Below are 13,757 nucleotides of genomic sequence, written 5' to 3' on the forward strand. Positions count from 1 at the left end.
TACAAACCACTTAGTTTGATGAAAGGGAGCAGAACAACGACAGAAGTACACTCGCACTGCATCGGGCTTGGATATCCATGTGCATAAGAAATAGGCTTACAGGTTCCAGAAGATGGCAGGAAATATCAGTACTGTACTGTGGAGAAATGCCCGACAGACACATTATCTAACACAGTGCAGTTACAAAACCCATTAAGATTTCAACTTATTCAACAGAGCAGAAGTTGTTAAACACATGGGACAAAATTTTACTGAAGCGACCATACGAGTCGTACAGTACTCATACTCCGCCCAAGTAAAACGGAAACAAGCAACACTTAGTGGGCCAGCCAGAGGCTTAGAGCACGCGCAGGAATATCCCTGCAAACAAAAAAGTGAATTTGGGAAAAAAAAAATCCCAATGTAGTCTCTTGGGTACCCTGGTAGGAGTTCTTTCACTAATTCACTTGCAGAATAATGAATTGGTAGATTCTGGTAGTAGTCTTTCTTGTATATATATATGTTATTGAATATGACAAAGGGTGAGATCAATGATTCTAGTATGAATCTTTCTTGTATTTTTCTAAACTTGAAGAGGCAGTTAACAAATTAACATGCCAAAGTTCATTTTAGTTTTATTATGGTCTGACACTAAGATGCATTTTGTTCACCCTGTCAACCATTTCAAGGGTTAAGTATATGTGAATACAATTTGCCTGGAGCAGCCAAATATAAGAGTGAAGTGAAGTATCACAAGGGCTAATAGGCCCACTATTGCTTGCCAGTCTCCTATGTTTCACTGATGATGGAACATCCAACATACTGGATGTGTAAAACATACTGAAACCTGGGCCTATTGGCCCAGTGACACTGTTTTGTTTTTGTTTATATATTTGGCTACTCCAGCCAAAGTGCATTCACTAACACTTCAAACAATCCAGCGATCTTATGTCTATCATGTTCAGATTTATTATTTAAATAATCCAGATTCTCTGGTTAACATAGCTTGATGTTTTTAGACATCTAGACCACCTTGAGTGCAAATGAACTACGGAAAACGGAGTTTCAATGGATAGATGATGTAAATTAAATTGTACTTGAAAATGAGAGAGAGGATACTAACACAATAAACATATTGTGCTGATCAAAGGAACAGGAATGAAGGGAACACAATTTAGGACAGTCTCGAAGGGGAAGGACAGTCCCATTCATTTGGAATCTTAAAAAATTTAAATTTAAATCAAATGCTGGTTTTGGTGTATTGACAATTGTTGATAGCCATCAGTATTAGTTTGTCAACAACTTTTAGAAAGTAGCATGAGCCATGGTTATTATAAAGGACCTTCCATGGAACAAGCAGAGGGGGAAAAAAAGGTTCACTAGATCTGTGCTTTCTACAAAAATATCAATATAATTTATGCAATTGGTGCACAGTGCTAAAATAGCCCAAAAAATGCAGGTGCAACAAAAGTGCAGTGATTATGTACATAACTTCAACAGTTAACATGTCTATACATTTATATTGATTAACAGGTGCCAAACAATTATGGCAACAAAAAGTTAACTAATACATTTCCAAGCTTACACAAAAAAATAATTAATCTTATTCTAATGAATGCACAAAATGAATGCAGTTATAATAAAGTTGATAAAATCTTGACATCAAATAGTATCTGAAATAGTCAACATCAATGATACCCTTAAATATACTCGGTAACAATGGATGGTGAATCTCCAGTTATCAAATGAATAGAACATAAATATAATTTAAAATAATGAATCCAAAGAAAAATCTATGGCTGTATTAGAGCTGTGATTGTCATTATTTTCCACTTAAAATCTAATGTGTACAAAATGAGCAGCCTGCCCCTAAATTTCCATGCACAAACTTACGTGGAGAAGCAAACTTGTCCGGATTTTCCTTGAGTAATTTTTCCCGTGAAATGTCGGCTAGGGGACCAAACAAGACAATAGGTCTCACAAAACCTGGATGTCGTAGAGCAACTCTCTCATAGGCTGGAAATTTGGACACTGAATCGGCAAACACCACATCCTCCCAGTGGTCCTATTAATTGAAGAACATTGAAATTAAATTGGTATTGCACATAATGTACATCTGATGAATTGCACTAAAGTGTAAACAAAGACTCCTCCCCTTTCTACTCCACTGTCTCTTATTAAGACACCCATTCACTTGCTCAACCCAACTAGACATGCATAGATAGGAGCTGCCTCGTATGGGCCAATAGGCCTTCTGCAGTTACCTTTGTTCTTATGTTCTTATTGATTGTAGCCAAAATCAAGGAGTATTTGCAGCCATCATCCAGAAGATAATCACATCTCGGAATACAAAAATTATGGTTTCCTTACCTGTGTCTGTAGGAGATCCAACACCACCCAAAACTCAAAAATCTAGCTCATCCTCTAGAGTTGTCAGAATGGACAGAAAATGATGTACTACATTGCCCAAACCTAACTGATGGACCCACGCACAGAAGATGTAGTTGTGAACCACTATGATTTATAGTACATCATAATTTGTCCTTTGGGGATTTTGGTGTCAAAATAAGATATTATTCGAGAGGACAGGTCGGAGAATAAACATGGCTGAAAGCATAAACGGCCCGGGTGTAGACAAAATAACTCTGGCTTTGTCTAAATACACAGGAGAAGTAGTGACAAATGTAGCAGGAGCACACTGGACATTAAAACACCTAGAAAGTGAAGAACCTGGGTCAAGAATTTGTGGTGTTCTGCCACTTGATGATGGTTGGGAAAAGTGACTTTGTAGGTCATTACCAATGCGCAGTTAGCAGAGGCACTGCTTGGCAGTCCCAGTAATGTCGAGTGGACTAGACACTAAATTTGACAGCACTTTATAGCTGACTTTTTGTCTGGATGCAAGTATTTTCGTCTCCCAAGAGCCAATATGATCTAGTGTGGAGAGTTTGAAAAGGTCCTTGCAGCAATGGTGCAAAATGTTGACCCAAGATACTAACCAGAAGTTAGTAGGAAGAAACAGAGTGGACACCTCAGAAACAGGCATAAAATGGGGGGGGGGGAAATCAATTCTTGCAGGAAAAACTGAGCTTGCAAACCTTTAATAGATTGGATCCGAGAAAGGCCATACAAATGATGCCACCAATTAAAGGGCAGGAACAGATTATCTTCCAATCAAGTAGAAACCAATCTTTTACCCCATGTACTTTTAAATTATTAAGCCTTATAAAAGGACAACTATGCAAAGTGCAAAGGCTGCAAGTAACCATTCATTTCCATATTAAAAAATAAATACCTATTTTATAATTACAGTAATAAGCTTTCATCATCTGGTAAGAATAAAGGTTTACCATTTTGTTTATCGTATAATCCTTAGACAGGAAATAATAGAATATTATTCAAAGTAAGAATATTTGAAACAGCCTTACATAAAACTACCACAACAATATTTATATATACATCTTTTTGATGTAAAACTTTCTTAAATATAACTTTAAACATCTCACCTTTCCTAGAGACTTGGATCTTCGTGAATTTCTCCGTCTCTTGAAAAACCCACTCCGTGATTCTGACTGTGTCTGCTCTTTCTTTGCTGCATTAAACTGAGCTGTGGCCAGTTCTTCTGCCCTAGCCTTGTTAGGAATAATACCTTTCTGGGTATCTTGGTTGTTGCGACCAATTCTGTGAACCTGTAAGAAAGACGTTTACAGTCGACTACCGAGCATATGCCAAGATATTACCAGTAATTCATGAGACCTCAAAGCTAAGGGAACCTCCATGTAAAATATTTCAAATTCCCATATTTTTAACACCGATTAATTTTACTATCCACAGCTAGTGCTTTTTTAGTTATTGTGTCTTATTGAATTGGTTCTCATTCACACATGCCCCACATGACCCTTGTTCCTGGCTTTGTTGTTGTCTCTTGCCTTTCTCAGTACATAGTTAATTGCTCCATCATCTGTCTTGGCTATTTGGCCCTCTATATTTTCCTTACATCTGTTGTTCCTCTTTCTCTATATTTGGTTATTAGTCTTGTTTCAAAAGTTTTTTTTTTTTCTGCTTTAAGGTAACGTCTTAACGTCTTCTGCAGTTTCCCTTTATGTTCTTGTGTTATCTTGGTGTTTATGCTTTCATTTATCCCCTTCCCTCCTTTCACCTTGCCTTTACTCTTGCTATGTCATGACTAGGATTCAGGATGAACCAAAACGTCTTTCATTTCATTTAATTTCATGCATGTGTGGGTTGGGTTTTTAACAATATTGACATTATTTCTGGTTTGGCTGACAAATAAGTGAAATGAGTCATATTAATCATAGGTCATATATTACCTACCTACCTACATACTTCCTACATGATGGGGGGGAAAAAAGTGATATGTGAAGATTAAATATAAAAAAGTGGAAAAAAAAAATATCGGGATAACTAATTTGATGTATAGTCGATATCTTTATCATCATTGTACAATAAATGTATACAAAGCAGCACATGGGTAACGGTGACATCAGAACTCGCATAGTAAATATAGATCACAAAAAGCTTGTTTATTGATTACTATAAGTTGCATATGGGAAACCATGTGCACTTGGCCTTACCTGCCATGCCCCCACAACACCATTATGTAGTGTATCCACCACTCTAAAGATGTCTCCTGAACGGAAGCTTAACTCGGATTTCCCATTGGGCTCATAGTGGAAGTGTGTCCTGCCAAGAAAATAATCATATTAATTTAAACTCGAGTGAAAAGCCATACAAAATGTGAGAAAAATAAACATGGAAACTGCATATTTGAAATGCAAACATGTGATACTTGTATATTTTTTTAATGTGGCAAAGTAGCACTGTACCATAATGTGTGGCAAAGCTGCACTGTGACAGTTATGAAGATTATCTATGCCTGGCACTGAATAACAGTAACAGAGTAGCTCATACACTGAGTGTATGAAATACAGGGGCATTTATATTTGTTTTGGATTAACTGTGTACCAAAAATAGTGAATGAAAGAGCACAGCAAATTACTGAGAAATTTAGAAATGAAGGAACTTTAGAAATGATGCAGTTGCAAACATGACTGAAAATTTATAACCAAGTCACACAACTTGATACGGATCTAGAATGAATCGAAAGTAATTTTTTTTTTTTTGTATGTGAGGGTTGGGCTATTCATTTTCAAAAATGAACAAAGATTTCATGTTAGTGAAGTCCTGTGAATCAGATGCTTGCAGTGAGGCAATTAACAAGAATGACTGTAAAATGCCCAGCCTTTACTACTTTATATTTATTACTCCCACAGGGTGTACACTGGGTGACGTGAATTGAGAAGGCCTGTGAAAAGTGATTAGCATTTGCACGGTTTGAAGGTACTAATGTGTTGACATGAGCGAAGAGGGTTCACGGAGGATACGGTCAATATCCCGGAGTGCCTGGAATGTTTAGCGAGAGGTTGATGTAAATATAGGAGTGTATGAAGGTTATTACCTTTGTACTGATTCAAGTGATAGTACAGTACTAGATGAAGGATTGAATAAATGAAGAATGTCAAATTTTATATAGGTACATACGAGAGAATAAGAAACATGCAAAATGCAGCACTTAAAAAGTTGTATGCATGAGTAGAAGAAAAATTAAACAATGCAACTGTGTGTAATTTATTGGTAGTAGAAATATAAGAACATTGTGTATAAATTCTAGATGAATAGAGAAGTGGTGTTCGACTAGACATATCTCCAGCGTTAAATACCGAAGGTGAATGTTGGATAAAAGAAATTTGTGTAAGTGACGTTACGAATAAAGTAAGTTAAGGAAAATGGCCAGTGCAATGAAAGCCATTGTTAGGAACAACAAGAGGGAAAGGGTGCAGGTACACTGTGCCTACGTGAAAGGGTGCAGCTACAGGTTTGCGGGGGAAAAACTGTTATCTCCTATCAATTTATCCCACCTAGTATTAAACAAACATTTTAGACTTACTTAATGTAAAACAGGTCTCCCTTCTGGCTGTTCAGGATGCACTCATAATCATGTCTACGTGTCTGTACAATAAGATCGATCTGATTCTGAAGACTCATTAGGTAAAGAACTGCCTCCTCTCTCGTCACGCCTGCCATGTCCATGTCGTTAACCTGGTAGAGAACATTTGTCTTGTTATAATAGTTATGCAAACTAAAATAGTTTGATCATACAAGTGTTACAGAAAGGAATTTCCCAGCAGGAGGCACACCTCGCAATATGAACAGGATGGTAAAGAGTACGAAAGGTGCAATGATTAAAAAGAGGGTACAAAAAATACTTGAAATTTTTTAATACAGGGTAGTGTAATGAGTACATGATCTAGAAATCTCCATCTTCAGCCTATCACTGCACCGCACTATGCGTGCATGGGGTTGTGTGTGTATGTAATTACCTAAGTGTAGTTACAGGATGAGAGCTACGCTCGTGGTGTCCCGTCTTCTCAGCACTCGGTCTTATAACGCTTTGAAACTACTGATGGTTTTGGCCTCCTCCACCTTCTCATCTAACTTGTTCCAACCATCTACCACTCTGTTTGTGAAAGTGAATTTTCTTATATTTCTTCGGCATCTGTGTTTAGCTAATGAATGAAGGTGTGTGTGTGTTTGACCCTCATCTTGGTATGTTAAAATTTCTTGTTGAAGAGCAAAGGATGCCATACCTCATCAGGATCAGATCAGAGATGAGGCTACCCATTTGGTTGGCACGAAGGCAGCATGGGCTTGAGTGACCAATCATGGATCAGCACATTGCTGATTCTATGTTGATCTAGGGCTATATAAGGTAGCTGATCTACATCAGGGTCATTGAAATCTCAATGCATCCGAGACCACATTTTGCAATTTCAGCCCATTTTTTATAGTGAAAGGGTTAACCAAAACCTGTACAGTACATTTATTTTCCAAATGAAAACTAGCCAATAGAATCCTTGTGAAATTTGGCCGACTTTCCCAAGCTTCAAACCATTTCATTAGATTGAGATTTCCTATTATTTTCCTGCCTGGTAAACCCATATTTATGGCGATAAAATGATTGAATATCATTTGTCACATTTGTTGGGTGTCCAGAAATCCAAATTTGTCCCTAAAAAAAATTGCATTGCCATATAAATTTGTGCAGGATTAAATAGTGACCATGTAAATACTTTTAATGGGTGAATATATTAACTAGTTAGATTCAGAAGTTAAATGAACATTATTGTACCATACAGTGTTGTCACAGCATGTTGTTTGTCAATCATAAATCTTTATAACTAATGAAGATTACATCACTAATAATAATTTCATGCTGTTTATTACAAATCAAAGTATAAAATATTTATATACACAGGGATACTATACTGTACAACAATCGCATGAATTGCAGGGCACTGCAAAACACCAATGGCAAATAACACCTGCCACAATTAGTACACACCTTCAGTATTTTATCGCCTGGTATAAGCCCTTGGAGCTGAGCTTGGGACCCGGGCTGCACTGCCGTCACGAAAATTCCCACCTCGTTGCCGCCTGTGAGTCGAATACCCACACTCCCCTCCTTCTTGAAGCTCACAAAACGTGGGTCTGGTCTACAGACAAGGCAAAAAATAAGTCAAGTTCTAAAAATATGATGCTTTTCCTGAAAGTAATGTATTAAGATGAGATGTTTTGAACTGCCTAAATAAACTCTTCATACTCTAAATGAGTATTTAATGTGTGTTTAATTCACAATTACTAATCTGATATTAAAATAAAGAAAATTTAATGAATTTCACTTAAATGACCATTATTTTTTTAAATACTGATTACAAGATTAATCATTTTTCAATTAAAACTTTAAGTTATCAAATAGAAAATTCAACTGCAGCTAATCAATTAACAGCATAATTTCTATATGCAATCTTGTACTGAAAATTTAACTGACCTATTAAATCTTGTTTTGAGTTTGCTGACATGGTTAGAGGAGGAGGATAAGAAAGCAAAAGAACCGGCACCAGATATGGCCTCTGATATGGCAGTGTGAGAGGCAAGGCCAACCTTCTACCCTTGACACTAAAAGCAGCACTTGGCAATGTAACCGACATATCACCGTAAACTCGACCACGTGTGTCGAGTTGTACTGCAACAATTTTGACGTCTTCTCGTGGTAATGCGATGATGATGTTTTGACGATGCGTGGTAAAGGTTGCACTGCAATACTTTTGTTGTTTTCATGGATAAAAACTGAACCACATGTGATAAAGTTGTATTGTAATACTTTTGATGTCTCCTCATGTTTAAAAATTTACACACAGTATTTTGGCTAATGTTTTAAGTTACACTATTATAAATAAAATCGTTCAATGCCGATAAAAAAAGAAATCTTCCATTTGCCTGCATGGTTTTTATGACATTTAGGGTTCTAGAGCTTAATGTAAATACAGAAAACGAAACAAATTATCTTCCTAAGAACTCCATAATTGCTCAAACATTGTTGGCCTTGCGAGGATTTGCAACGTCTTTCTTGCTCAGAATGTCCTACATATACAAAATAAAGAAATGTACAGCATTAGCTTCAACATTTGAGCGAGTTTGATCATTTTGAACTAAAGTTATTTCATATAAAGTTTTTCAAAATCTTTATTTGTATAATTTGCTTGAATGCGTGAATTCTAGTTGCAAGATCAGCAAAAAAAAAAAAATTGGCGTTTTCACAAGTATCGGCACGAACAGGAATATATACCTCGCCACTGCCATCCTCATGACCCTTTTGGGATCCGTTCCTACTTCTACCAGCAATGTCCAATACAGTAAATCATAAGTCAAATCATCCCTATTGTCCTCTTCAACATAAGAGCATGTGCAATCGTGGCTACAATAAGATGAACATTTAACAACAAAGCAAGGCATAATACGAATGATTCATCATAACTGTTTCCCACTTTCATGTGATGGGGAAGCAACTTAGGAAAAGACTGAAGATTTTTGGGAAATTGCAGTGATTAATACAAGGATTTTGTTTTGTAGGAAGATCTTTTTTTTTTTTTGTAAATTTGTTAAATTCATTAAATGTTTACCTTGTTTTTAACTTGCAAAAGAAATTTTCAAGTTCTTAGTTATACCATTTTCAAAACATAAAAAAAGCACGCTTTGAGTTTTTCCCTACTCGAGTTACGAAAAAACTTTAATCCTTTTATTATAATTAGTCTTCACATTACCATCAACGATAATAACCATTTGTACTTTTATAGGAGTTATTTTGCATTTATTTGGTATGATTGTATGCAAGGACATACTGTACTGTACATCTTAAAAGCATATTCTAAAATCAAGAAAGTGACTCGATTTGTCCTCCATGAAGAAAAAGCCTTCAAATGAAAACTGCATCCAATAGAAAAATTTAATTCTGTAAAAAATTTAAAGTACCCGGGTATCTTCTTTGACTCTTGTGGGGAATTTCATCCAAAAGACAGTGAAGTGGAAACAAAAAATGCGTTATCCCAAAGAGACACGAAGAACGGCATCCCCTTTCTTTGTTATTAAAACTGTATAAACACTAGTCGGCAAATATTTATATTTTTAGTTTTATAATTTGTTTTTATATGTATATAATTTGACTTAAAAAAAAGTTAAAGTTAAAAAAATAAGCTGAAATTCCCAAATGTCTTTATTTAAAGTAAATTGCACTCAATTTATATGCTATATTCAGAGCATACAAATATACAGATAAACGCATTTAGTTGAAAAATTAATTAGTGGATATTTTGGAGAAATACCCGTTTTAGTAGTCTTAATTTTACCGTAGTTTTCTTTTCTATTCCAATTCTACCATCTATATAGATAGAAGTACTTACGTAATTGGATACACATAAGGTAAATGGCAAGTGAAGTTAAACAATAAATCAAAGCCATAAAATAATCCTAATAATAATGTTTTATTCTTAATATTTTATTATTTTAAATTGTTTAAACAATACTTTGCAACAAATTCATGTTTAGACATCAAATACAACTTTTGTATTGACAGTAAAGGCAATAAGATTAAAGATTGCCTAACTGATATACCGTGTGCAGCAGTGGTGAACATGTCGGTTACCTTGCCACGACTACAATAATAGACTATCTACCACCCTACATCTTCTACGGTACAGTGTCCACAATATAGTCAACAATGATGCAGTGTGAGCAGTTATTCTATATACACACCTTTACCAGAGGCACATCTTAAGAACAGTTAGTGTACAAAACTTCAAGACATGTATAATGCAATCTCTAATTATTTAGAAAGCAGTTAATACTTTCACAGCTTGCACAAGACACATTTCATATGCACATTAATACAAAAATTCCATGTGTCGGTGCAAATATGCAACAGACTCAAAATGTGTTTTCTACAGGATTTTAATTTTTTTGTATTTTTTGTATCACCTCTTACACATAAGACTATATTAACAAATGCGACTAAGCTATATTTGACCACCTGTCCCTCGTGTCACTGTCATATCGTAGCACCACATACTTAAAGAATGGAAGAGGTAATGAGTGCATTAATCATTTGTGAAGTAGAAGTGCAGAACATGTTCAGTAGGGCCATAAATTGGCAAAGTAGTTTATGAAAAGGATATATTAAGGTAGCAGGAAAGTGGGGACAAAAAAAAAAAAAGTTGAGTAGGCGAGCTAATTTTCGTTAATAACTTAAAACTACACACATCGCCACCACTTTTTAAGTTGTGACAAATTTAATTAAAAGGTTTATTAAAAGCACTTTTCCCATAAACAAATCTTGTAAATAAAAAAAAAAATAAAAGATGGTTTAAACCTTAAACACATGACCCAAAGATTAGGTCATTGGAACTTAATCTTTAAGTGTGAAGGGTTTGCATGTATTTTAAATTCACAATACTGTACTTGAAGAGTACAGTAAAAAGTTATAAATCTAAAAAAAAATTAAAACAAAATGAATGGAAAACAATTTTAAACTGTACATTTTCACCAACACCTTATGACTTATAGGATTTTGAGTTTGCTTTGATTCCTATACAGTACTATTAAAAAAATCATAATTTGTGGACTTGGGTATTTTTCAAAGATAATGTTAACCATAAAAGCAATTAATTTATAATGCTAGACTGCATTCCAAAATATTTAATAGCCTTTAAATATACAGTACTGCATTTTCCTTGTTTAAAACCTGTAAGATATTGAAAAAATTCCCTGGCTCAAATGGCCAATGTCTGCAGCAAAATATGGGCTAGCATACTGAAACTTGAGTATTGGATCTCAAATCAATGCTCTTTAATAAGTCAACAACCACCATGTTACTAAGCTTTACATTAATTTAAAAAACAAAAGCAAATTGTCAGCTACCAAAACAGCCATCACGTACAAAAATGTCACTTTGGCCAAAGTTGCCACTTCTAGGTGTTACCAGTTTAAGCAACTTCAGCAATAAAACTGGAATTAATAATGTCAATCTCCTTCACAAATGCGTGTAATTGTGTGTGTGTGTGTGTGTACTCACCTAGTTGTGTTTGCGGGGGTTGAGCTCTGGCTCTTTGGTCCCGCCTCTCAACCGTCAATCAACAGGTGTACAGATTCCTGAGCCTATCGGGCTCTGTCATATCTACACTTGAAACTGTGTATGGAGTCAGCCTCCACCACATCACTTCCTAATGCATTCCATTTGTCAACCACTCTGACACTAAAAAAGTTCTTTCTAATATCTCTGTGGCTCATTTGGGCACTCAGTTTCCACCTGTGTCCCCTAGTACGTGTGCCCCTTGTGTTAAATAGACTGTCTTTATCTACCCTATCAATCCCCTTCAGAATCTTGAATGTGGTGATCATGTCCCCCCTAACTCTTCTGTCTTCCAGCGAAGTGAGGTTTAATTCCCGTAGTCTCTCCTCGTAGCTCATACCTCTCAGCTCGGGTACTAGTCTGGTGGCAAACCTTTGAACCTTTTCCAGTTTAGTCTTATCCTTGACTAGATATGGACTCCATGCTGGGGCTGCATACTCCAGGATTGGCCTGACATATGTGGTATACAAAGTTCTGAATGATTCTTTACACAAGTTTCTGAATGCCGTTCGTATGTTGGCCAGCCTGGCATATGCTGCTGATGTTATCCGCTTGATATGTGCTGCAGGAGACAGGTCTGGCGTGATATCAACCCCCAAGTGTGTGTGTGTGTGTGTGTGTGTGTGTGTGTGTGTGTGTGTGTGTGTATGCATGCCTTTAGCCCCTAAATGGTTTAAATTGTTATGTGATTTACCTCCTGTACTCAAATCACCGTATGTGACTGACCACTTTTTTTTCATGCATACCACAATGTAGGACTTTTAATTAGTCTAGCAATTTAAGGGTTAAACCCAGCATTTTCAAATGTTGCTGATGCCATGCTTGCAAAGTATAACTGGAAATATTCTTTAATTAAAGAATTGAAAGAATAAATATTAGCCTAACATCCCTCTATTCTAGAACTTAAGAGTGCTATGAATTGTATTAGTTCTGTAAACATCAAATACACGAGTAAAGTTTAGTGAAATTATTATTGTTTATATACAGGACGAAGGCTTCATACACCTTCTCTGAACCAGTGAGAGGCATTGTTTGCTGAGTGAAGGAATTATCATTAGTGGGTCCTGCACAATCAAATACAATAAACATGTACACTGCAACAACATAAATCCATCAGTTGGCCAGAATACTTAAGTAAAAGTTTTACACTATACAGTCAACAGTCTAATGAAAGAAAGCAAAATACGATACTATTATCAGTAAGCTAATTTTATTATTAATGATAAGAATTTTGTAGATGTAAAACAACATACCACACATCTGCATGTCCAAGAAAGATTCTCTAAAGTCACTTAAAAACAGTCGATATTCAAGTGCATTTGAAGGAAACTGGGTATATTAATTTTACAAACTATTGGTTCAACCTTGAGAATACAATAAATTTTCAAATACTTTAATTTGGAATATTAGCTCGCAATTACATCGCGGTTGATGAAGTTACGTAGATACAAACAAGTCTTAATTTACCTTTTTAAAACAGATACAGAAATATCATAAATCAGAAAGAAAATCGGTATATTGCTATTCACTTGTCATAATTAAAGTTGACTTGTACTAAACAAGAAAACTTTGTTCCTCTTTAACTATATTTGACTACTGTTGTCTAATTCTGAATAATGCTGCGGTGAGAATTTATAAATATTTCTTAGTTCTATCTTAGTTGAAGAATGAAATGTTGGCTAGTATGCACCAGCATATACTTATGCACAGAACCAAGTAAGACTGGTTAAAGAATCATTAAGGGACAGCACACAAGAAAATACAGCGGCACTGAAATTGTATGGAAGGGACACACACACAGAGGTGTACCCCATTTCTTGATATATACACATTGAAGAGTTTACATTAGTTCAGGACTATGTTCAGAACTAAGGTATACCGCTGGATTGATCAGCAAGTTATTGTGGTGGCCTTAATAACGCTCCTGCAGTTGATAGGAATTAAGCCCAACACCAAACGAAACCAATCGGAATACCACACTATATTGACAGATGAAGCATAAAGACAAGCCTTAAATATTTAACAGCAATATCTTAACTTCTCCCATATACTTCTCCTCCTTCAAAACATTTGGCACATTTTAGAGCACACCGTGACCCCCTAGGAGCATGTGTAAACTAGCTATGCACACTAAACAATTCTATGTACTGTAATAAGACTTACTGTTAATTGCAACACCGGACAGAAAATAGTGGGATGTGATCTACTGGCTTGACAAATAATGTTCTATTCATTA

At 35.7% G+C, this 13,757-nt stretch overlaps 1 protein-coding gene across 11 annotated transcripts in view; it reads right to left on the bottom strand.

Moving 5' to 3' along the window:
* Nucleotides 1–13,757, bottom strand: part of pyd (zonula occludens-like protein polychaetoid) — a 371,558-nt gene that overhangs the window by 62,513 nt on the left and 295,288 nt on the right. For all 11 annotated transcript variants that reach the window (XM_045767502.2, XM_045767500.2, XM_045767508.2 and 8 more), the window contains 5 exons: nt 7,403–7,553; nt 5,948–6,099; nt 4,575–4,683; nt 3,486–3,668; nt 1,873–2,044 (listed from right to left, as the gene is read on the bottom strand). In XM_045767502.2, coding sequence (XP_045623458.1) covers nt 1,873–2,044; nt 3,486–3,668; nt 4,575–4,683; nt 5,948–6,099; nt 7,403–7,553 — 767 coding nt within the window. The remainder of the gene's footprint in view (nt 1–1,872; nt 2,045–3,485; nt 3,669–4,574; nt 4,684–5,947; nt 6,100–7,402; nt 7,554–13,757) is intronic.

Source organism: Procambarus clarkii, chromosome 72 (assembly GCF_040958095.1).
Source record: "Procambarus clarkii isolate CNS0578487 chromosome 72, FALCON_Pclarkii_2.0, whole genome shotgun sequence".
Lineage (NCBI taxonomy): Eukaryota > Metazoa > Arthropoda > Malacostraca > Decapoda > Cambaridae > Procambarus > Procambarus clarkii.